This window comes from Pan paniscus, chromosome 8, assembly GCF_029289425.2.
Source record: "Pan paniscus chromosome 8, NHGRI_mPanPan1-v2.0_pri, whole genome shotgun sequence".
In the NCBI taxonomy this organism is placed as follows: Eukaryota; Metazoa; Chordata; class Mammalia; order Primates; family Hominidae; genus Pan; species Pan paniscus.
In genome coordinates, this window is record NC_073257.2 from 56,180,778 (window position 1) to 56,206,769 (window position 25,992).

Genomic DNA, 25,992 nt, shown 5'->3' on the forward strand with positions numbered 1-25,992 from the left:
ACAGCTCACTGCAGGTAACTCTGACTTCAGTCTCCCAGGTAGCTGGAACTGCAGGTGCACTGCACAATGCCTGGCTAATGTGTTTATTTTTTGTACAGACAGGGTTTTGCCGTGTTGCTCAGGCTGTGAGTTAATTATTATTATTATTATTATTATTATTATTTTCTGAGATGGAGTCTCGCTCTGTCGTCCAGGCTGGAGTGCAGTGGCTCAATCTCGGCTCACTGCAAGCTCTGCCTCCTGGGTTCACACCATTCTCCTGCCTCAGCCTCCCGAGTAGCTGGGACTACAGGCACCTGCCACCACACCCAGCTAATTTTTTGTATTTTTAGTTAGAGACAGGGTTTCACCATGTCAGCCAGGATGGTCTCGATCTCCTGACCTCATGATCTGCCCGCCTCGGCCTCCCAAAGTACTGGGATTATAGGCGTGAGCCACCGTGCCCAGCCGTTGAATTATTATTATTTTTTAGCTAATAGACCAGAAGAATGAATTTAATTATTATTGAGATGATTATATTGTTTTATTCTTTTTCAGTGGATTGATTGATATTAACCTATGGATCGAGTTAATTTTATTAATGTTTTGATTTTCAAATGTTAAATCAGCCTATTTTCCAGGAACAAAGTCATATTGTTGCTTTATCCTTTTAAAATATATTCCATGACAAATTGTTAGATATTTTTGTGTCTTTGTTCCTGAAAGAGTCTGTTGTTTTCTTTCTTTCTTTTTTTTTTTTTTTTGAGACCAAGTCTTGCTCTGTCACCCAGGCTGGAGTGCAGTGGCATGATCTCAGTTCATGGCAACCTCTGCCTTCCGGGTTCAAGCGATTCTCATACCTCAGCCTCCTGAGTAGCTGAGATTACAGGTGTCTGCCACCATGCCCAGCTAATTTTTTGTATTTTTAGTAGACACGGGGTTTCACCATCTTGACCAGGCTGGTCTTGAACTCCTGACCTCAGATGCCACCCGCCTCAGCCTCCCAAAGTGTTGAGACTACAGGTATGAGCCACCATGCCTGGCTGTTATTTTCCTTTATTAAAAGTCTTTTTTTTTTTTTTGAGAAAGAGTCTCACTCTAATGCCTAGTCTGGAGTGTAGTGGCCCTATCTCAGCTTACTGCAACCTTCGCCTCCTGAGTTCAAGCGATTCTTGTACCTCTGCCTCCCAAGTATCTGGGATTACAGGCAGGCACCACCAGGACTGGCTAATTTTTGTATTTTTAGAGAGACAGGGTTTCACCATATTGGCCTGGCTGGTCTTGAACTCCTGGCCTCAAGTGATCTAACCACCTTGGTCTCCCAAAGTGCTGGGATAACAGGCGTGAGCTATCACACCCGGCCTCTTCTAATATCTTAATTTTTTTTTTTTTTTTTGAGACAGAGTTTCGCTCTCATCACCCAGGCTGGAGTGCAATGGCGTGATCTTGGCTCACTGCAACCTCCACTTCCCCAGTTCAAGCGATTCTCCGTTAGCCACCACACCCGGCTAATTTTTGTATTTATAGTACAGATGGGGTTTCACCATGTTTGTCAGGCTGGTCTCAAACTTCTGACCTCAGGTGATCTGCCTGCCTTGGCCTCCCAAAGTGTTGGGATTACAGGCGTGAGCCAACATGCCCGGCCCAGTCTTTTGTTTTTTTTTGAGACAAGGTCTTGCTCTGTCACCCAGGCTGGAGCGCAGTGGTGTGATGATCATAACTCACCTCTCCCTTGAACTCCTGGGCTCAAGCAATCCTCTGATCTCAGCCTCCTGAGTAGCTGGGACTACAGGCATGTACCATAATGCCTGGTTACTTTTTTGTATTTTTTTTAGAGATGGTGTTTTGCTATGTTGCCCAGGCTGGTCTTGAACTCCTGGGCTCAAGTGATCCTCCTGTCTTGGCCTCCCAAAACATCGGGATTACAGGTATGAGCCACTGCCCCCGGCCTTTGTTAGGTTTATATCAATTTTATGCCCGTTTCAGAAAACATGTTTAGTGTTTTCTCTTTATTCTCCATAAGTGCTTGTGTAAGGTTGGTGCTATTTATTCCTTAATTGCTTGTAAAATTACAGCAGTGAATTTTTCTAGGGTCTGGCTTTTCTTTATGAATAATTTTAAAATTATAGATTTAATTTCTTTATATTAGGGAAATTATCCTTTAGAACTTGATACAAGTCCTAGTTGTTTGTTTCTACCTTGTCATTTGTCATCCCCAGGTGGGTGGCAGGTGTGTTTGTTCCAGGGCAAAGCTATGTCTCACACACACTAGTTCACATAACCCCATTCAGACCAAAAATTGTTCACAGTTTACTTTGCTTTTTGTCTCTTTATCTCCAACGTTGGTCTGTAGTGAACTCAAAGCCTTAATTCTAGCCCAGTCCTTTTAGTTAAGGTCAGCAGTGACCTCTAGTGGTGAAACCTTCAGTCTTCCTCGTAACATGACTTTCTTTTTCAAAAATTATCTAGTGAATTACTCTTTCTGTTTGTTTGTTTGTTTTTGAGATGGAGTCTTGCTCTGTTGCCCAGGCTGGAGTGCAGTGGCGCGACCCCAGGTTACTGCAACCTCTGCCTCCCAAAGTGCTGGGGTTATAGGGGTGAACTACTATGCCTGGACCCTCTTACGTGGCTTTCTAGCCATATTTGATATCATTGATTACAGGCACACCTCGTTTTATTGTCCCTTGCTTTAATGTACTTTGCAGATATTGTGCTTTTTTTTCTTTTTTCTTTTTTCTTTTTTTAACAATTAAAAGTTTGTGGAAACCCGGCATTGAGCAAATCTGTAGACAACATTTTTTTTTTTTTTTTGAGACAGAGTCTCCCTCTGTCACCAGGCTGGAGTGCAGTGGCGTGATCTCAGCTCACTGCAACCTTTGCCTCCTGGGTTCAAGCGACTCTTCTGCCTCAGCCTCCTGAGTAGCTGGGACTACAGGTGTGCACCACCATACCCAGCTAATTTTTGTATTTTTAGTAGAGGTGGGGTTTCACCATGTTGGCCAGGATGGTCACGATCTCTTGATCTCGTGATCCACCTGCCTCAGCTTCTTGAAGTGCTGGGATTACAGGCATGAGCCACCGCATCCGGCCTTTTTTTTTTTTCTTTTTTCTTTTTATAAATAGAGATAGGGGTCTCATGTTGTGAGACTCCACCCAGGCTGGAGTGCAGTGGCATGATCTTAGCTCATTGTAACCTTGAACTCTTCGACTCAGGGGATCCTCCTGCCTCAGCCCACTGAGTAGCTGGGACCACAGCCATGCCTGGCTATGCCTGGCTAATTAAAAAATTTTTTTTGGCCAGGTGTGGTGGCTCATGTCTGTAATCCCAGCACTTGGGGATGCCAAGGCGGGCGGATCAACTGAGGTCGGGAGTTTGAGACCAGCCTGACCAACGTGGAGAAACCCTGTCTCTACTAAAAATACAAAATTAGCTGGGTGAGGTGGTACATGCCTGTAATCCCAGCTGCTCGGGAGGCTGTGGCAGAAGAATTGCTTGAACCCAGGAGGCAGAGGTTGCGGTGAGCCGAGTTCACGCCATTGCAATCCAGCCTAGGCAACAAGAGCAAAACTCCATCTCAAAAAAAAAAAATTTTTCTTTTTGGGCCAGGCGGATGGCTCACGCCTGTAATCCCAGCACTTTGGGAAGCCGAGGCAGGTGGATCACCTGAGGTCGTTAGTTTGAGACCAGCCTGGCCAACATGGCGAAACCCCGTCTCTACTAAAAATATAAAAATTAGCCAGGCGTGGTGGTGCACACTTGTAGTCCCAGCTACTCAGGAGGCTGAGGCAGGACAATTGCTTGAACCCGGGAGGCTAAGGTTGCAGTGAGCCGAGATCATGCCACTGCATTGCAGTCTGGGTTTCAGAGTGAAACACTGTCTCGAAAAAAAAAAAAAAATTTTTTTTTTTTTGGTGGAAACGTGGTCTCACTATGTTACCCAGGTTGGTCTTGAACTCCTGGCATCAAGTGATCTTCCCATCCCACCTTGGTCCCCCAGAGCCCTGGGACTGTAGGCACGAGCCACCTCACCTAGCCTCACAACTGTTTTTCTTTCTTTTTTTTTTTTTTTTTTTTTAGCATGTGCTCATGTTGTGTCTCTGGGTCACATTTTGGTAATTCTTGCCCTATTTCAGACTTTTTTTTATTATCTATTATGGCAATCTGTGATCCGTGATTTCTGTTATTATTATTGTAATTGTTTTGACCGTATATAAGATGGTTAAAATTAACAAATGTTGCCTGTGTTCTGACTGCTTCACTGACTGGCTGTTCCCCTTTCTCTCTCCCTTTCCTCTGGTCTCCCTATTCCTTGAGACACAACAATATTGAAATTAGGGTAGGTAACTACCCTGCAGTGGCCTCTCAGTGTTCAAGTGAGAGGAAGAGTCATACATCTCTCACTTTAAATCAGAAGCTAGAAATACTTAAGCTTAATGAGGAAGGCATATATCAAAAGCCAAGACAGGCCTAAATTAGGCCTCTTGTGCCGAACAGCCCAAATGTAAATGCAAAGGAAAACTTTTTTTTTCTTTTTTTCTTTTTTTGTTTTGAGACAACGTCTCACTGTGTCACCCAGGCTGGAGTGCAGTGGCACGATCTTGGCTCACTGAAACCTCTGCCTCCTGGTTCAAGTGATTCTTCTGTCTCAGCCTCCTGGGTAGCTGGGATTACAGGTGTGTACCACCATGCCCGGCTAATTGTTTGTATTTTTATTTTTTTTATTATTATTTTTTTTTATTGATCATTCTTGGGTGTTTCTCGCAGAGGGTGATTTGGCAGGGTCATAGGACAATAGTGGAGGGAAGGTCAGCAGATAAACAAGTGAACAAAGGTCTCTGGTTTTCCTAGCCAGAGGACCCTGCGGCCTTCCGCAGTGTTTGTGTCCCTGGGTACTTGAGATTAGGGAGTGGTGATGACTCTTAACGAGCATGCTGCCTTCAAGCATCTGTTTAACAAAGCACATCTTGCACAGCCCTTAATCCATTTAACCCTGAGTTGACACAGCACATGTTTCAGAGAGCACAGGGTTGGGGGTAAGGTCATAGATCAACAGGATCCCAAGGCAGAAGAATTCTTCTTAGTACAGAACAAAATGAAAAGTCTCCCATGTCTACTTCTTTCTACACAGACACAGCAACCATCCGATTTCTCAATCTTTTCCCCACCTTTCCCCCTTTTCTATTCCACAAAACCGCCATTGTCATCATGGCCCGTTCTCAATGAGCTGTTGGGTACACCTCCCAGACGGGGTGGTGGCCGGGCAGAGGGGCTCCTCACTTCCCAGTAGGGGCGGCCGGGCAGAGGCGCCCCTCACCTCCCGGATGGGGCAGCTGGCCGGGCGGGGGCTGACCCCCCCACCTCCCTCCCGGACGGGGCGGCTGGCTGGGCGGGGGGCTGACCCCCTCACCTCCCTCCCGGACGGGGCAGCTGGCCTGGCGGGGGCTGATCCCCACCTCCCTCCCGGACCGGGTGGCTGCCAGGCGGATACGCTCCTCACTTCCCAGACGGGGTGGCTGCCGGGCGGAGGGGCTCCTCACTTCTCAGACGGGGCGGCTGCCGGGCGGCAGGGCTCCTCACTTCTCAGATGGGGCAGCTGCCGGGCGGAGGGTCTCCTCGCTTCTCAGACGGGGCGGCCGGGCAGAGACGCTCCTCACCTCCCAGACGGGGTCGCGGCCGGGCAGAGGCGCTCCTCACATCCCTGAGGGGGCGGCGGGGCAGAGGCGCTCCCCACAACTCAGATGATGGGCGGCCGGGCAGAGACGCTCCTCACTTCCTAGATGGGATGGCAGCCGGGAAGAGGCGCTCCTCACTTCCTAGATGGGATGGCGGGCGGGCAAAGACGCTCCTCACTTTCCAGACTGGGCAGCCAGGCAGAGGGGCTCCTCACATCCCAGACGATGGGCGGCCAGGCAGAGACGCTCCTCACTTCCCAGATGGGGTGGCTGCCAGGCGGAGGCTGCAATCTCGGCACTTTGGGAGGCCAAGGCAGGCGGCTGGGATGTGGAGGTTGTAGCGAGCCGAGATCATGCCACTGCACTCCAGCCTGGGCACCATTGAGCACTGAGTGAACGAGACTCCGTCTGCAATCCCAGCACCTCGGGAGGCCGAGGCTGGCGGATCACTCGCAGTTAGGAGCTGGAGACCAGCCCGGCCAACCCAGCGAAACCCCGTCTCCACCAAAAAAATACGAAAACCAGTCAGGCGTGGCGGTGCGCGCCTGCAATCACAGGCACTCGGCAGGCTGAAGCAGGAGAATCAGGCAGGGAGGTTGCAGTGAGCCGAGATGGCAGCAGTACAGTCCAGCTTCGGCTCGGCATCAGAGGGAGACCGTGGAAAGAGAGGGAGAGGGAGCCCATAGGGAGAGGGAGAGGGAGAGGGAGCTGGAGCTTGTTTGTATTTTTAGTAGAGACAGGGTTTCACCATGTTGGCCAGGCTGGTCTCCAACTCCTGATCTCAGGTGATCTACCAGTCTCAGCCTCCCAAAGTACTAGGATTACAGGCGTGAGCCACTGTGCCTGGCTGGCATATTTGTTTATAGCATGGTTTACTGAATTTTTGTTTTCTTTTCTTTTTTTCTTTCTTTCTTTTTTTTTTTTTTTGAGATGGAGTCTTGCTTTGTCACCCAGGCTGGAGTACAGTGGTGTGATCTCGGCTCACTGCAACCTCCGCCTCCTGGGTTCAAGTGATTCTCCTGCCTCAGCCTCCTGAGTAGCTGGGATTACAGGTGCGCACCACCACACCCAGCTAATTTTTGTATTATTAGTAGAGACGGGGTTTCACCATGTTTGTCAGGCTGGTCTCCAACTCCTGATCTTGTGATCCACCCGCCTCGGCATCCCATAGTGCTGGGATTACAGGCGTGAGCCACCACGCCCAGCTGGTTTACTGATTATTTTAAACAAATTATTGAGTCCTAATGTTCAGAAAAAATATTTCTTTCAAAATGTTACTGCTCATTGACAAGCTAGTCACATAAGAGCTATGAGGTATGAAATTAATGTTGTTTTCATGCTTACTAGCATGCATCCATTCTACAGCCCATGGATCAAGGAGTAATTTTTTTTTTGAGACAGTTTCACTCTTGCTGTCCAGGCTGGATTGCAAGGGCGTGATCTTGGCTCACTGCAACCTCCGCCTCCTAGGTTTGGCGATTCTCCTGCCTCAGCCTCCTCAGTAGCTGAGATTACAGGTGCCTGCTGCCACACCCAGCTAATTGTTTTGTATTTTTTTTTTAGTAGAGATGGGGTTTCATCATGTTGACCAGGCTGGTCTTGAACTCTTGTCCTCAAGTGATCTGCCTGCCTCAGCCTCCCAAAGTGCTAGGATTATAAGCATGAGCCGCCGCGCCCGGCCAAGGAGTAATTTTGACTTTCAAGTTTTATTTTTTATTTTTCTTTTTTTGAGATGGAGTCTTGCTGTGTCGCCCAGGCTGGAGTGCAGTGGCACAATCTTGGCTCACTGCAACCTCTGCCTCGCGGGTTCAAGTGATTCTTCTGCCTCAGCCTCCCGACTAGCTGGGACTACAGGTGCACGCCACCACGCCCGGCTAATTTTTGTATTTTTAGTAGAGACAGAGTTTCACCATATTGGCCAGGCTGGTCTCAAACTCCTGACCTCGTGATCTGCCTGCCTCGGCCTTCCAAAGTGCTGTTATTGCAGGTGTGAGCCACTGCGCCCAACCTTCAACTTTTATTGTTTAAGAAATAAATTTGTGGCCAGGTGTGGTGACTCATGCCTGTAATCCCAGCACTTTGGGAGGCCGAGGCTGGTGGATCACCTCAGGTCAGGAGTTTGAGACCAGCCTGGCAAACATGGTGAAATCTTGTCTCTACTAAAAATACAAAAATTAGCTGGGTGTGGTGGTGCATACCTGTAATCCCAGCTACTCGGGAGGCTGGGGCAGGAGAATCGCTTGAACCTGGGAGGCAGAGGTTGCAGTGAGCCGAGATTGTGCCACTGCACTCCAGCGTGGGCAACAGAATGAGACTCTATCTCAGAAAAAAAAAAAAAAAAAAAAAGAAAAGAAAAATTTGTAAGGCTATAGCTGCCATGGATAGTGATCCCTCTGATGGATCTGGGCAAAGTAAATTGAAAACCTTCTGGAATGGATTCACTGCTCAAGATGCCACTAAGACCATTTATGATTCATGGGAATAGGTCCAATTAACAACATTAATAGGAATTTGGAAGAACTTGAATCCAACCCTTATGGATGACTTCGAGGGGTTCAAGTCTTCAGTGGAGGAAGTCACTGCAGATGTGGAAATAGCATAATTAGAATTAGAAGTGGAGCCTGCAGATGTGAGTGAATTGCTGCAATCTTATGTTAGAACTTGAACAGATGAGGAGTTGCTTCTTATGCGTGAGATAAGAAAATTGTTTCTTGTGATGTAATCTATTCCTGGTGAAGATGCTGTGAACATTGTTAAGATGACAACAAAGGATTTAGACTTACATAAACTTAGTTAATAAGGCAGCAGCAGGGTTTGAGAGGATTGAATCCAATTTTGAAAGAAGTTCTACTATAGGTAAAATTAAACAGCATCTCATGCTACAGAGAAATCTTTCGTGAAAGGAAGAGCCGGCTGGGTGCAGTGGCTCATTCCTGTAACCCCAGCACTTTTGGAGGCTGAGGCAGGTGGATCACCTGAGGTCAGGAGTTTGAGACCAGCCTAACCAACATGGAGAAACCCCGTCTCTACTAAAAATACAAAATTAGCCGGCCATGGTGGCACATGCCTGTGATGCCAACTACTCGGGAGGTTGAGGCAGGATAATTGCTTGAACCTGGGAGGCAGAGGTTGTGGCGAGCTGCGATCGCGCCATTGCACTCCAGCCTGGGCACCAAGAGTGAAACTCTGTCTCAAAAAAAAAAAAAAAAAAAAAAAAAGGCTGGGCGCAGTGGCTCACGCCTGTAATCCCAGCACTTTGGGAGGCCGAGGCAGGCGGATCACGAGGTCAGGAGATCGAGACCATCTTGGCTAACGCGGTGAAACCCCGTCTCTACTAAAAATACAAAAAATTAGCTGGGTGTAGTGGTGGGCGCCTGTAGTCCCAGCTACTCGGGAGGCTGAGGCAGGAGAATGGTGTGAACCCAGGAGGCAGAGCTTGCAGTGAGCCAAGATTGTGCCACTGCATTCCAGCCTGGGCTACAGAGTGAGACTCTATCTCAAAAAAAAAAAAAAAAAAAAAAAAGAAAGGAAGAGTCAATCAGTGTGGCAGACTTAATTGTCCTTTTATTTTAAAAAATTGCACAGCCATCCCAGCCTTCAGCAAACCACCACTAGCAGTCATCAACATTGAGGCAAGACCATCTACCAGCAAAAAGATTATGATTCACTATAGGCTCAGATGATTGTTAGCATTTCTTTTATTTTACTTTATTTTTTGAGACATAGTCTGGCTCTTTCACCCAGGCTGGAGTGCAGTGGTGCGACCTTGGCTCACTGTGACCTCTGCCTCCCGGGTTCAAGCGATTCTCCTGCCTCAGCCTCCTGAGCACCTGGGACTACAGGCGTGCACCACACCCGGCTAATTTTTGTATTTTTATAGAGACGGGCTTTCAGCATGTCGACCAGGCTGGTCTCGAACCCCTGACCTCAGGTGATCCACCAGCCTCGGCCTCCTAAAGTGCTGGGATTACAGGCGTGAGCCAGTGCGCCTGGCCATCATTCATTTATTTATTTTTTTAAATAAATAAGAGACAGGGTCCCTTATGTTGCCCAGGCTGATCTTGGGCTCCTTGGTTCAAATGATCCTCCCACTTCAACCTTCCAAAGTGCTGGGATTACAGGCATGAACCAATGTACTTGGCCTGCATTTTTAGGCCATGAAGTATTTTAAAATTAGGATATGTCTGTACACGGTGGCTCATGCACTTTGGGAGGCCAAAGTGGGTGGATCACTTGAGGCCAAGGGTTTGAGACCAGCCCGGCCAACATGGTGAAACCCTGTCTCTACCAAAAAATAGAAAAATTAGGTGGGCGTGGTGGTGTACTCCTGTAATCCTAGGTACTCGGGAGACTGAGGCATGAGAATTTCTTGAACCCAGGAGGCAGAGGTTGCAGTGAGCTGAGATCACACCACTGCTCTCCAACCTGGGCAACAGAGCGAGACTCTGTCTTCCAAAAAAAAAAAAAATTAGGATATGTACATTGGTTTACTAGACATAATGCTATTGCACACTTAATAGACTATAGTGTAGTGAAAACATAACTTTTACATGCATGGGAAACCAACATACTCGCATGACTTAAGTGACATTTGCTTTATTGCAGTGGTCCGGAACTGAATGCACATTATCTTTGAGGTATGCCTGTGTTTTTCCCTTCTGGTTGACTTTCTTCACTTGGCTTACAGGACACCACACTCTTTTAACTTTCCCTTTTAATTTTTTTTTGGTTGCGGGAACAGTGTTTTACTCTGTTGCCCAGGCTGGAGTGCAGTGGTGCCATCACGGCTCACTTTAGCCTTGAGCTCCCTGGGCTTCGGTGATACTCCCACCTTAGCCTCCTGAGTAGCTGGGACTACAGGTGCATGCCACTATGCCCAGCTAATTTTTCTATTTATTTATTTAGAGACAGAGTTTCGCTTTTGTTGCCCAGGCTGGAGTGCAATGGCGTGATCTCAGCTCACCGCAACCTCCACCTCCCAGGTTCAAGCGATTCTCCTGCCTCAGCCTCCCAAGTACCTGGGATTACAGGCATGCGTCACCACACCTGGCTAATTTTTTTGTATTTTTAGTAGAGATGGGGTTCTCCATGTTGGTCAGGCTGGTCTTGAACTCCCGACCTCAGGTGATCCACCTGCCTCGGCCTTCCAAAGTGCTGGGATTACAGGCGTGAGCCAGCACACCCGGGCAGTTTTTCTATTTATTGTAGAGATGGGATTTGCCACGTTGCCCAGGCTGGTGTGGAAGTCCTGGGCTCAAGCAATTTTCCTACCTTGACCTCCCAAAGTGTTGGGATTACAGGTGAGAGCCACTGCACTTTGCCTTAACTTTTTCCTTTCTTTTTTGAACAGAGTCTCACTGTCACACAGGCTAGAGTACAGTGGCACGATCATAGCTCACTGCAGCCTCGACATCCTGGGCTCAGGTGTTCAAGTGATCCTCCCACCTCAGCCTCTTGAGTAGTTGGGACTACAGGCATGCACCACCACACTAATTTTTGTATTTTTTTGTAGAGACGGGGTTTTACCATGTTGCCAACCTTAACTTTTAACTTTCCTTCTCTCATCGTTTGCTGGTTCCTCCTTTTCTTCCTGTCTCTGAATGTTTATGTGTAGTCCTTGGTCATTGTGATGCAGGATTTTTCTTGGCCCGTTTGTTGGACTCGTGACAGGGCTGTCCCATTTACTCGGCCCATTGCGCTCAACCCCTTGCAGGATGGAGCACGTGAGTGAGTGCGGGATCTGGCTGGCTGCTCCGGGCACTGGCAGGAGCAAGCTCCGTGTCCAGAATGGCCAGCCAGATCCCACACTTGCTCGCACACTTGGATGGCGGTGCCAAGGCGAGGGTGCCCACTACCCCAAAACCCTAGAGGGAGTGTTACGGTGCTCTCTTAGTTTTGCTGTCTGCAGACAGCTGTGTGTTTGCAGCTCAGTTGGCCCCTTGTCTCGTTGCATGGGGTGGCTGCCCTCCTCTGGTGAGGACAAAGGGCTAGCGTGACAGTCTTTCTAGGTACCCGCACTCAGTGGATCCTGAGCTTTTGTCTGGTGTCCAAGAAGAATGTCACATGGGCAAACTGAAGGATGGTGAAGTCAGAGAATTTTATTGAGCAATGAAAATGGCTCTCAGCAGAGAGGGGAACTGGAAAGGGGACGGGAAGGGCAGGTTGCCTTCCCTGAGGTCAGGTTGCCCCTTCCCTGAAGTCAAGCCATCTCTCTGAAGTCAGATTGTCTCTCTCTGAAGTCAAACTGTCTCCCCCTCTACTGACTGAGTCTGGGGTCTTTCTTTATAGCACTCAGAATGGACAGTGTGTGCTCATTGGTTTGTGAGTATGCAAAAAATGTTAAAGTGAAGACACCACTCAATGGTGGGCATAACAGTGTAGAAAACCAATTAGGAAAGGGTAGCTATATATAAAATAGGTGAAGAGTGGGGATTAGAGGAAAGCATGCCAAAGAGGAAGATAAGTCCTCAGTCTGGTCCAAGGATTTAACTTGTATCTTGGCTTTCAGGCTTTAAACTGTCTTTGGCTTGGAGGTTTCACTGGGGACCTGCCCCTATTTACCTTGGCATTTGGCTGCCTCCATTTGTTATCACTTGTACTTTGTCTGGCTGAGGCCTCTCCCTTGGCAATGTTTTGTCAGCAGTACTCTCTGGGGCCTGATCCCTCCTGGTAATCTCTCCAGCTCAGATTTCCTTCTTACACTTTGGATGCATATGTTAACTGTCCACTCTGCATCTCTGCTTGAGTATTTTATAGACCCAAGCTCAACATGATTAAAACTGGCCTCTTGGATTTTCTCTCCCAAACCCACAACCTCTGGAGCATTCCTTCCCCTTCTTGTTTGATAGCAGACCCCTTGGAATTATTTTTGAACTGTTTTTTTCTTGTCTTACACATCTTATTTGTCAGAAAAACCTCTGGGGCATACATCCAGAATATATCCACAGAGTCTGACCTCTTGCAATCCTCTCTATGACATCTTTTGCCTGGATTACAGCAACCGTTGCAGAGCAGTCTTGCTGCTGCTCAGACCTTGGCCTCTGGCATAGCATTTAGAGTACCTGTGTAGGAAGAGTCAGGTTGCTAAACGCCAATCCTCTGCCCAACATCTACATTTTTCACTGAGTAAAAGCCAAAGTTCCACCAGTGGGTTATGTGATCCATTACATCTGTGACTTCACTTCCTTCTCAGCCTCTTGATCACTGTGCTCCAGCTCGACTTGCCTTCTTGCTGGACGTACCAGGCATAACACCACCTTTGTCTTTGTACCAAATGTGCCCTTTTCCTGGAGTATGTTTCCTAGGGAGCCTTCCAACTTATTCTGTTATAATTTATAAAGGATTTATAATTTATAAGCACTTATAATTATGTCAACCATATTTAATAAGTTGATCATTGGCTGGGTGGGTGCAGTGGCTCATGCCTGTAATCCAAGCACTTTGGGAGGCTGAGGCAGGAGGATCACTTGAGCCTGGGAGGTAGAGGTTGCAGTGAGCCATGTTTGTGCCACTGCACTCCAGTCTGTGTGACAAAACGAGACTCTGTCTCAAAAAAAAAAAAAAAAGGTTGATCATCCTTTGTATATGGTGACTTTACCATATATTAGGACACTTTTTTTTTTTTTGAGATAGAGTTTCCCTCTTGTGCCCCCAGACTGGAGTGCAGTGGCATGATCTCGGCTCACTGCAACCTCTGCCTCCTGGGTTCAAGCAATTCTTCTGCCTCAGCCTCCCGAGTAGCCATGCCTGTCTAATTTTTTTGTATTATTAGTAGATATGGGGTTTCACCATGTTGGCCAGGGAACTCCTGACCTCAGGTGATCTGCCCATTTCGGCCTCCCAAAGTGCTGGGACTAGAGGTGTGAGCCACCGCGCCTGGCGTAGGACACTATTTAACTCTGTTTTGGGACTTTTTCTTTTCACTGGGGTATTTTTCTTTTTATTAGAGGAGTTCATAATAAACAGTAATATCTAGCAAGATAAGCCCATTTATAATTTTTGTTTTTGACATACCTTTTTTCCCTTTTTTCTTTTTTTTGAGATGGAGTCTTGCTTTGTCGCCCAGGCTGGAGTGCAGTGGCGCGATCTCAGCTCACTGCAAGCTCCGCCTTCCGGGTTCACGCCATTCTCCTGCCTCAGCCTCCTGAATAGCTGGGATTACAGGCCCTTTTTTTTTTTTTCCCAGACCCAAACATCAACTTACCTTCGCCACCTTTTATAAAAGCAACTTAAGTACAACAGCCAGGCTGGGCAAGGTGGCTTATGCCTGTAATCACGACACTTTGGGAGGCTTGAGGTGGGAGGATCACTTGAGCCCAGGAGTTTGAGACCAACCTGGGTAACATAGTGAGACCCCATTTCTCCAAAAATTTAAAAATCAGCCCGATGCAGTGACTTATTCCTGTAATTGCAGTATTTTGGGAGGCTGAGGCAAGCAGATTGCTAGAGCCCAGGAGTTAGAGACTAACCTGGGCAACATGGTGAAACCATGTCTCTGTGAAAAGACAAAAAAATTAACTGGGGATGGTGGTATGCATCTGTAGTCCTAGCTACTCAGGAGGCTGAGGTAAGAAGATTGCTTGAGCCCAGGAGGTCAAAGCTGCAGTGAGCTGTGTTTGTGCCACTGCATTCCAGCCTGGGTGACAGAACAAGACCGTGTTTCAAAAAAAAAAAAAAAAGCAGGGGCTGGGTGCGGTGTGGCTCAAGCCTGTAATCCTAGCACTTTGGGAGGCTGAGGTGGGCCGAGGTCAGGAGTTTGAGATGAGCCTGACCAACATGATGAAACCCTGTCTCTACTAAAAATACAAAAATGAGCCAGGCGTGGTGGTGCGCCCCTGTAACCCCAGCTACTCAGGAGGCTGAAGTAGGAGAATTGCTTGAACCTGGGAGGTGGAGGTTGCGGTGAGCTGAGATCGTGCCATTGCACTACAGCCTGGGTGACATGCCTGGAGCCCCAGGTACTTGGGAGGCTGAGGCAGGAGTATTGCTTGAACCCAGGAATTTGAGGCTGTAGTGTGCGATGATCATGCCTGTGAATGTACTCCAGCATGGGCAAAACAGCAAGACCTGGCCTCTAAAAGGAAAAATGATTTATTATTTATTTTTTGAGACAGAGTCTAGCTCTGTCACCCAGGCTGGAGTGAAGTGGCGTGATCTTGGCTCACTGCAACCTCCACCTCCCAGGTTCAAGTGATTCTCCTGTCTCAGCCTCCCCAGTAGCCGGAATTACAGGTGCGCACCACCAAGCTTGACAAATTTTTGTATTTTTAATAGAGACAGGGTTTCACCACATTGGCCAGGCTGGTCTTGAACTTCTGACCTCAAGTGATCTGCCTGCCTTGGCCACCCAAAGTGCTGGGATTACAGGCATGAGCCACCACACTCAGCCTAGGTTTTTTTTTTTCAATCAATTTTTAAAAAAAAATCAATTCTACTAAAAGACTGCCACCTCACAGATTGAATACCAGGCTACCACACAGTATCTTAAGACGCCAGGCTCCTCCCCCCTGCACAAGGCGCAAACTTCCCCTGCCTCCACCTCATTCTCCCAGTGTGCAGGTGGGTCCCCAGTCTGTTGCAGGCATGTGCAGACAAGACCCTGGGCAGATTCCCTTATCTGCAGAAAAGCATCTGATGTAAACACTTGTGGGGTTGGTCGGAGATTCTCTGGGGACCCTCCCTTATCTGCCTCCTGCGTCTATCACTAGCGGGACCTCGTATAATTTTTGTATGAATTGAGAAAGTAGGCCGGGCCTAGTGGTTCACATCTGTAATCCCAGCACTTTGGGAGGCCAGGGCAGGAGGATCGCTTGAGCCTGGAGTTCAAGACCAGCCTGGGCAACATGGTGAGACCTTGTCTCTACAAATAAACAATTAGCTGGGTGTGGTGGTGCGTGCCTGTTGTCCCAGCTACTTGGGAGGCTGAGGTGGCAGAATCGCTTGTGCCCCAGTGGTCAAGGTTGCAGTGAGTTGTGATCATGCCACAGCACTCTAGCCTGAGTGATAGCGCAAGACCCCGTCTGAAAAAAAAAAAAACAATTAATATACCGGCAGAGTTCTCATACCAGGATTTCTCATTTTCCTACAATGTATAATACCAATAGTAGGCATCCTATGTAGCGTTTTCTCTTCAACTATCAACAGTGAACATGACAAGGTGTTAGATCTCACACATGTTGTATGCTCTCCACTTCTGATCACTGTAGAATGAAAACAAATGTACTGTTCTAGGGATCAGTGTCCTTCAGTGATGTGGCTGTGGGCTTCACCCAGGAGGAGTGGCAGCATCTGGACCATGCTCAGAGGACCCCGTACAGAGACGTGATGCTGGAGAACTACAGCCTCCTCCTCTCAGTGGGTAAGGATTATGTAATTTGCAGCTTCGAATAACATTTATTTCCTTTTTAGCTGCTGATTACAGATGGTTTCTTTGTATGAATATGAGTTAAAGGCTTGAGACTCAGGAGTTGAAGCTTGATTGATCCCTTCTGGGCACTGTAAAGAATATCTGTGGTGTTTTCTGTAATGAAACGCTCAAGTGGACCTGTTTTTGTGCAGGCACACCTTTGTCCTCCGCAGGCTATCTGGCCCACGTCCTGTGTCATTTTCATTCACAGGATATTGCATTACCAAACCAGAGGTGTTTTGCAAGTTGGAGCATGGACAGGTGCTGTGGATATTAGAGGAAGAGTCCCCAAGTCAGAGCCACCTAGGTGAGTTAATAAATATATAGGAAGCTATAATCCCAGGGAGAAATTTGATCCTAGGGAGATACTTCACATATTGACATCTTTGAAATTTTTCAGAGATATGTTTTTAGAGTTACCAGAACTTTGGAAGTGACTAAGAAGAGCTGGCCTGCTTGCCTCAGATGTATATGTTATTACACACTAGTAGATAACAGCTAAATGGTCTTTGTTTTTTTCCAAAACTTAATCCTTGCCTCTCTCAGTTTAGTCAAATGAATGTCATTTGACTCTTCCTTCTATATCAATTTCAGTTATCTTCTTTTCATCATATATTATGTATTTATTCAATATGTATTAATTTGGCAGCTACGATGTTGGCATTTCCATCTGTGTTAGAGATATAGCTCTAACACCATGGCTGTGTTATGTTGGTAGAAGAGAATGAGATGTAGTGGGTGCTTTATGCAAGGGCCTTTTTGAAGTCAGTAGTTTAATAAACACAGATTTGAATTGTGTGTCAGTGGAATATTCTGGCCAGATGGTATACCCTGTGCTGTGAACCTTAGGCCACAGTGTCATGTGTGCAGTGAGCCAGGCTGCGTGGAAGTCAAGGGGTGATGGGGAGCATGTGAGAGATGCTGTCAGAGAGACTGCTCGCTGAGGTGCCGATATATTCGGAAGTTGTAGCCAAAACAGAATTTGCTGCTAAATTGGATTATGGGTATAAGAAAAAGATAATAAGCATGATCTCAAAGGTTTTATGCTGAGGCACTGGCTGTGTGATGATACCATTAACTGGATGGGAGAAAATGGGGAGAAACAGTTTTGGGAAGAAATAAGAGATAGACACATAAATTTAAACAAATATTCTTTGTATAAAATAGTAATGATGCCCAGTTGGATATAAAACAATAAAAATAAAATACTGAAAAATGACCCAACATGTGAATCAGTTACCAGTTGATCTGAATTGTGTTCTAAAATCCTTTCTTTTTTTTTTTTCTTTTTCTTTCTTTCTTTCTTTTTTTTTTTTTGAGACAGTCTCTCTCAGTCTCACAGGCTAGAGTGCAGTGGTGCAATCTTGGCTCAATGCAACCTCTGCCTCCCAGCTCAGAGATTCTCATACCTCAGCCTCCCTAGTAGTTGGGACCACAGGTATGTATCACCACGCCTGACTAATTTTTGTATTTTTAGTACAGATGGGGTTTTGCCATATTGGCCAAGCTGGTCTCAAACTCCTGGCCTCAAGTGATCTGCCCCCCTTGGCCTCCCAAAGTGCTGGGATTACAGGTGTGAGCCACTGCGCCTGGCTTCTAAATTCCTTTCATTGTTAAGACGAAATAATGTTGCATTAAATATAAATGGTAACATGTAATGAGTAAATGCTAAAAGAAAGTAATACGTGTAACTTCTAAACTTTTAAAAAGAAGAAAATGGAAAAGAAAAAAATTAAATGTGTTGGATTAGACTAAAAAAAAAAAAAAATGAGGTCGGGCTTGGTGGCTCAGGCCTGTAATCCCAGCACTTTGGGAGGCCGAGGCGGGTTGGTCACCTGAGGTCAGGAGTTCAAGACCAGCCTGACCAATATGGTGAAACGCCGTCTCTACTAAAAGTACAAAAATTAGCCGGGTGTGGTGGCGGATGCCTGTAATCCCAGCTATTCAGGAAGCTGAGGCAGGAGAAGCTTGAATGGGGGCAGCAGACGTTGGAGTGAGCAGAGATCGCAGTATTGTACTTCAGCCTGGGTGACAAGAGCGAGACTCCATCTCGAAAAAAAAAAAAAAAAAGAAAAAGTGGGGAAAGGCAGGTAAAAATTAGAAAAACTGGAAACTCTTAAGTGAAAAAGAGAAAACCAATCCAGATATTTTAGAAATCATAATACAGTTAAAGGGGCTAAACCATCTTATTAAAAGATGGATATTGTCAAATTGGATTTTCAAAAACCAAGTTATATAGGCTCAGTACAGTGGCTCACTGCTGTAATCCCAGCACTTCGGGAGACCAACCCAAGAGGATTGCTTGAGGTCAAGAGTTTGAGACCAGCCCAGGCAGCACAATGAGGATCCATCTGTACAAAAAATAAAAAATTAGACCAGGCGCGGTGGCTCATGCCTAGAATCCCAGCACTTTGGAAGGCCAAGGCATGTGGATCACCTGAGGTCGAGAGTTCGAGACCAGCCTGACCAACATGGAAAAACCCCTTCTCTACTAAAAATACAAAATTAGCCGGGCGTGGTGGCACATGCCTGTAATCCCGCTACTCGGGAGGCTGAGGCAGGAGAATCACTTGAACCCAGGAGGCGGAGGTTGTGGTAAGCTGAGATTGCGCCATTGCACTCCAGCTTGGGCAACGAGAGCGAAACTCTGTCTCAAAAATAAATAAAAAAAAAATTAGCCAGGCATGGTCATACACCAGTAGTCTCAGTTTTGGGAGGCTGAAGTGGGAGGATCGCTTGAGCCCAGGAGTTTGAAGCTGCAGTGAGCTATGATCATGCCACTGCGTTCCAGTCTGGATGACAGAGTAAGAGCCTGTCTGTAAAAACAAAACAAAAATCAAGCTATATGGAATTTGAGAATCATATATGAAATGTGAACATGAAACCTTAGAATATAAAAGGAATATAAATGATATATGGTCCAAATAATAAACAAAATAGAATGTTACCTCTCAGTGGACCCAAATTTAGCTTTTGAGTTTATTTTTGACGCAGTTCTTTTTTCTTTTTTTTTTTTTTTAATGAGATGGAGTCTCGCTTTGTCTTCCAGGCTGGAGTGCAGTAGCTGATCTCTTTTGATCCTATCTCAAAAAAATTTTTTTTCTAACTTAGATAAACAAAGAGAAAATTTATATATATATATTTGTGTGTCTGTGAATATATGTATGTATGTATGTATGTGTGTATATATATATACACACATATATATGTGTGTATATATATATACACATATATATGTGTGTATATATATATACACACATATATATGTGTATATATATATATAAATTTGTACTGATGAGGTCTTGCTGTGTTGCTCAGACTGGTCTTGAACTCCTGACCTTAAGCAATTCTTCCACCTCTGCCTCCCAGAATGCTGGTTTAGAGGCTTGATCCACTGTATCTGGCCTACTTTTATTTTTTAATTGAATGAAACTCATTCTGTTTTTGCTGTTATCATTTGAGTGAATTGGTCCCATTTATAATCTAAGAAGCATGATACTATTTTAGTGATCTATTTTTCTTAAGTTTGAAACATTTTGGTATGTTATTTCCTTAGCAATTATTTCAACATTACTCATCAATTATGTCCAACTGTGGTAAAATAAACTAAAATAGAAAAGAATGATGGAATTGCTTATAAGGATAATAGAATAGTAAAGAACACTGTCACTATTACATCATCCTTCAATTTTCTTATTGAGCTGCTTGAAGTATTGCATTACTTGTGACAAAAATATAAAAGAAGACTGGAGAAACCTTATTTGTAGTTTCTTTCTTTTTTTTGTTGTTTTTATTTTATTTATTCATTTCATTTTGAGATGGAGTCTCACTCTGTTGCCCAGGCTGGACTGGAGCGGTGTGATCTCATCTCACTGCAACCTCCGCCTCTCGGGTTCAAGTGATTCTACTGCCTCAGCCACCCGAGTAGCTGGCACTACAGGCACCCACCACTGCGTCCTGGCTATTTTTTATTTTTTTGTATTGTTACTAGAGACGGGGTTTGCCATGTTGGCAAGGCTGGTTTCAAACTCCTGACCTCAGGTGATCCTCCTGCCTCGGCCTCCCAAAGTGCTGGGATTATAGGTGTGAACCACTGCACCTGACTCTCTCTTTCTTTCTCTTTCTTTCTTTCTTTCTTTCTTCCTTCCTTCCTTCCTTCCTTCCTTCCTTCCTTCCTTCCTTCCTTCCTTCCTTCCTTCCTTTCTTTCTTTCTTCCTTCCTTCCTTCCTTCCTTCCTTCCTTCTTTCTTTTCTTTTCTTTCTTTTCTTTTTTTTGAGTTGGAGTCTCGCTCTCTTGCCCAGGCTGGAGTGCAGCGGCACAATCTAGGCTCACTGCAAGCTCCACCTCCCAGGTTCAAGCCATTCTCCTGCTGCAGCCTCCTGAGTAGCTGGGATTACAGGTGCGCACCACCACACCCAGCTCATTTTTGTATTTTGAGTAGAGACAGGGTTTCACCATGTTGGCCAGGCTGGTCTCGAGCTCCTGACCTCGTGATCCACCCCCATCAGTCTCCCAAAGTGCTGGGATTACAAGCGTGCGCCACCGCGCCTGGCCACTTTTTATTATTTTTTTTTATTTTTTGAAATGGAGTCTTACTCTGTCACCCAGGCTGGAATGCAGTGGCATGATCTCGGCTCACTGCAACCTCTGCCTCACGGGTTCAAGCGATTCTCCTGCCTCAGCCTCCCGAGTAGCTGGGATTACAGATGCACACCACCACACCTGGCTAATTTTTGTATTTTTAGTAGAGATGGGGTTTTGCCATGTTGGCCAGGCTGGTCTGGAACGCTTGACTTCAGGTGATCCACCTTCCTTGGCCTTCCAAAGTGCTGGGATTACAGGCGTGAGCCACCGCGCCCACCTCTCTCTCTCTCTTTTTTTTTTTTAATAATTCAATGGGCACAGTTGAGAGTTCAGAGCTTTTATTTTCTTCCGTTAATTGCAAAGAGTAGAAAATTAACAAGAGGAAGACTCTTCACAATTATTAAGCAAATCAGAAGATGAAGCAGAACCACTGTAGACTCTAATAATTACAGTATAATTGATCGCATAAGTGAAATCTCAGACTATGAGTTAGATGATGATATTCTAGATGAATAAAGGTATGCATATGATCCTGTTATAAGAACAGCCTGGGCCGGGTGCAGTGTCTCATGCCTGTAATCTCAGCATTTTGGGAGCCGAGGCAGGTGGATTTCTTGAGCCCAGGAGGTTAAGGCTGCAGTGAGCTGTGATGCTGCCACTGCATTACAGCCTGGGCAACAGGAGTTTGACACCAGCCTGAGTAACAAGGCAAAAAACTCCATCTCTACAAAAAATACAAAAAATTAGCCAGGCATGGTGGTACATACTTGTAATCCCATTTACTCGAGAAGCTGAGGTGGGAGCATCACCTGAGCCTGGGAGCTTGAGGCTGCAGTGAGCCATGATCGCACCACTGCACAATCCAGCCTGGGTGACAGAGCCAGACACTGTGCCAAAAAAAAAAAAAAAAAAAAGCATGTGAATATGTCTCTTTTTCATGAAAAATATGTTAACATTTATAATCTGTGATAACTTATTATTATTTCTAGACTGCTGCATAGATGATGACCTGATGGAGAAGAGACAGGAAAATCAAGACCAGCATTTGCAGAAAGTTGATTTTGTCAACAATAAAACACTGACTATGGACAGAAATGGTGTATTAGGAAAAACATTTTCTCTTGACACAAACCCTATTCTATCAAGAAAAATATGTGGCAACTGTGACTCATCTGGAATGAATTTGAATAATATTTTGGAATTAATTATTAGTAATAGAAGCTCCTTTGTAAGGAACCCTGCTGAGTGTAATGTACATGGGAAATTTCTCCTCTGTATGAAGCGTGAGAATCCTTATGCCAGAGGGAAACCTTTGGAATATGATGGAAATGGGAAAGCCGTCTCTCAGAATGAGGACTTATTTAGGCATCAGTATATTCAAACTCTTAAGCAGTGTTTTGAATACAATCAGTGTGGGAAGGATTTTCATGAAGAGGCAGCCTGCAGTACCCATAAGAGAGTGTGCTCATGGGAGACCCTGTGAATATAATGAACATGTGAGAGCCTTTTCCGATAGACCAATATTCATTGTTCATCAGAGAACTCACATAAGGAAGAGTCACTATGAATTCAATGAATGTGAGAGGAGGTCTGGTGAGAGGCCACCTGTAAATAAACACCACAGGGTTATGGAGATGAAATACTATGAGTGTAATGCGAGTGAGAATAGTTTTGGCAAGAAATCACTCCTCATTCTACGAAGTTACAGAGGAGAGAAAACTTGACTGTAGTAGACATTTGGAAGTATTCTGCAAGAAGCCAAATTTCACTCAACATCAAGAAACACATATAGGAAAGAATGCCTATAAAATTAATCAGTATGCTAGTACATTTTGCCGTAAGCCAAAGCATTCTGTATATCAGAAAACAGATACAGAGGAAAAACTCTATGAATGTAGTGAATGTGGGAAAACCTTCAGCCATAAATCCTCTTTTATCCTACAGCAGAGGATACACAGAGGAGAGAAACCCTATGAATGCACTGAATGTGGGAAAACTTTTGGATATGGTCATGCCTTGCAGTACATCAAAGAACACACACGGGACAAAACCTATGAATGTAATGAATGTGGAAAAAACTTCTGTGAGAAGTCAAATCTTCATGTACATCAGAGAACACACATAGGAGAGAAACCCTATGGATGTAATGAATGTCAGAAAGCCTTTGGTGATAGGTCAGCTCTAAAAGTACATCAGAGAATACATACTGGCGAGAAACCCTATGAGTGTAAGGAATGTGGGAAAACTTTCTCCCAGAAGCCAAACTTCATTAATCATCAGTGAACTCACACAGGAGAGAGACCCTTTGAATGCAATGAATGTCAAAAATCCTTCTCTGTGAAGTCAAAACTTAGAGAACATCAGAGAATTCACACAGGGGAGAAACCCTATGAATGTAATGAATGTGAGAAAATGTTCTACCACAAGTCATCCCTCACAGTACATCAGAGAACCCACACAGGAGAGAAACCCTATGCATGTAGTGAATGTGGGAAAACCTTCTACCAGAAGTCATCCCTCACAACACATCAGAGAACACACACAAGGGAGCAACCCTATGAATATAATGAAAGCTTTTACCAGAATCCCAACTTCACTAAACGTCAGAGAGACAACATAGAGGAAACCCTTGTCAACATCCTGAAGGCTCAGAAACCTTCACCTTCTTGGACTCGTTCCATAGCAGAAACAACCCAGGTTGGGGTGAGAACACCCAATAAAGATGAGAAATCTTTTGCCTAGAAGTGATATTTCATTGAACAGCAAATAATTGATATTTTATCTTCTTTTCTTTTCTTTTCTTGTTGTTACTTTTTTGAGACAGAGTTTCGCTCTTATTGCCCAGGCTGGAGTGCAATGGCGTGATCTTGGCTCACCGCAACCTCTGTCTCCTGGATTCAAGCAATTCTCCTGCCTCAGCCTCCCAAGTAGCTGGGATTACAGGCATGCGCCACCATGCCTGGCTAATTTTGTATTTTTGGTAGAGACGGGGTTTTACCATGTTGGTCAGGCTGCTCTTGAACTCCTGACCTCAGGTGTCCACCCGCCTTGGCCTGCCAAAGTGTTGGGATTACAGCCACCACGCCCAGCCCTTCTTTTTTTTTGAATCAGAATCTCACTCTGTTGCCCAGGCTGGAGTGCAGTGGCACAATCTCGGTTCACTGCAACCTCCTCCTCCCGGGTTCAAGTGATTCTTGTGCCTCAGCCTCCCAAGTAGCTGCGACTACAGGCATGTGTCACCATGCTCAGCTAATTTTTGTATTTTTTGTAAAGACAGATTTTCACTATGTTGGCCAGTGTGGTCTGGAACTCCTGACCTCAAGTGATCTGCCCGCCTTGGCCTCCCAAATTGCTGGGATTACAGGTGTGAGCCACCATGCCTGACCAATAATTGATATTTTATTTTATTTTTATTTATTATCTTTTTTGAGATGGAGTCTCACTCTGTTGCCCAGGCTGGAGTGCAGTGGCACGATCTCGGCTCACTGCAACGTCCGCCTCCCTGCAGCCTCCACCTCCTGGCTTCAAGTGATTCTTCTGCCTCAGCCTCCTGAGTAGCTGGGATTACAGGTGTGTGCCACCAGGCCCGGCTAATTTTTGTATTTTTAGTAGAGACAGGGTTTCGCCATGTTGGCCAGGCTGGTCTTGAACTCCTGACCTCAGGTGATCCACCTGCTTTGGCCTCCCAAAGTGCTGGGATTACAGGCATGAGCCACCACACCCGGCCTTTATTCTCACCTTAGAATCACAAGATGGTAGTGCAGGAAGAGTATACAGTATTTAACTATTTCTGCCTCATTTGAAAGATAAAATGTATGGAGCCTGAGAGAATCAATGAATTATTACAGGTCACTCCTTTGTTACTGATCAAGATAAGAATTTGGTCCAGGTGCGGTGGCTCACACCTGTAATCCCAGCACTCTGGGAGGCCGAGGCAGGTGGATCACCTGAGGTCAGGAGTTCGAGACCAGCCTGGCCAACATGGGGAAACCCTGTCTCTACTAAAATACAAAAAATTAGCTGGGCATGATGGCGGGCACCTGTAATCTCAGCTACTCGAGAGGCTGAGGCAGGAGAACTGCTTGAACCTGGGAGGTGGAGGTTGCAGTGAGCCGAGATCGTGCCACTGCATGCCAGCCTGGGCGACAGAGCAAGACTGTTTCAAAAAAAAAAAGTTTCGTGATTTCTTTATTCCTTTGCATAGCTGAAACAAGTCTTATCAAAAGATTGTGAAACTGTAATCAAATTAGAACAAATATTTAAAAAAATCTTGTACTGAAGCATTCATTCTATTTTTTAGAGTTTCTGTGAATTGTTCAACAATATTCCCAGTATTATATTCATAGGAAAACAGATAAACAGCACAACATGAGTGTTTCCTACCACATCAATTTTAATGAAGACACTTTCTATATTAGGATCCTGTCATTTATAAATTGTTTGTATTTTAAATTTTTTTGTGTCTTAGCGACATAAATTGTTAATCATTGGGATACATGTATTTACTTTCACCCAGTGAAAAATTGCATGTCTAAGCTCAACACAATCTGGTCATAGAGATGTCTCCACATTGTTCAAATGGTCTCTTCTGTGTAGCATTTTAGGAAGTTGGATCCAGGAGCAGCAAGGCGGGCCAGATTTCTCCTAACTTTATTCTTACCTCCTCTTTCCCAGCATTACCTTTACTCTTCACATTTTTCCAAGATCAGTAGAAAATGAACAGATCCCAGGTGAGTTGTTTAGTTGTTATTATCAGCTTTATTTATAATGCAATGTATGAGGCTTTTAAGGCTCATTAGAATGGAAATATAGAAATCAACAGGAAAATAGACAATAGCAGACTGATAGCATGATTTAATACATAGGTAAGTACAAGTTTTATGGTCTTTCATAGTTATCAAAATTGAGCTGTAAATTTGAATCTTTTTGATAGCCATTGCACAATGCAGACATCTGTCACATGATTTACATTTCCATAAAGAAAAACCATATTGATTATGAATGGGGCATGAAGACTTCCTGGCAATGAGTCTAAAATTGTTCTCTTTTTGCACTCTGTATGGGCGATGAAGTGTACAACCTTCCAATAACTTAGAAATTCAACCTCTTTCAGTAGTTCTTCAGTGGGAACAAAGGACTCAAGAGCTATGAGAAAACTCAGTGAATATAGGTTTTCAGAGAATCAAAATATTGTAGTCTAGTGTGGTATGTAGATTAGTAGAGTAACCACTAGCCATATGTGGATATTGAAATATAATTAAAATATATTTCATAAGTCACATAGTAACATTTTAAGTGCTTAGTTGCCACATGTGGCTAGTGGCTACCAAATTGGACAGCACTGCTCTAGG

At 45.2% G+C, this 25,992-nt stretch overlaps 2 protein-coding genes across 8 annotated transcripts in view; both read left to right on the plus strand.

Annotated features, from left to right (window-relative positions):
- The window catches only part of ZNF487 (zinc finger protein 487), a 48,389-nt gene extending 25,004 nt beyond the window's left edge, over window positions 1-23,385 (plus strand). For 3 of the 7 annotated variants that reach the window (XM_008969831.5, XM_008969829.7, XM_008969830.5), the window contains exons 2-4: window positions 15,883-16,009; window positions 16,269-16,364; window positions 21,631-23,385. In XM_008969831.5, the coding sequence (XP_008968079.2) occupies window positions 15,883-16,009; window positions 16,269-16,364; window positions 21,631-22,124 (717 nt within the window). In that variant the 3' untranslated portion in view covers window positions 22,125-23,385. Of the gene's footprint in view, window positions 1-15,882; window positions 16,010-16,268; window positions 16,365-17,381; window positions 17,496-21,630 lie in introns of those variants that run through there. The other 4 variants (XM_024930558.4, XM_024930556.5, XM_055092680.2 and 1 more) reach the window with 2 other exon arrangements.
- On the plus strand, window positions 22,286-23,385 carry LOC103785779 (zinc finger protein 239-like). The gene is given in 1 exon segment (XM_034930375.3): window positions 22,286-23,385. A coding segment is annotated over 1 exon segment (1,098 nt). The 3' UTR covers window positions 23,384-23,385.
- Window positions 23,386-25,992: the final 2,607 nt, after the last annotated feature.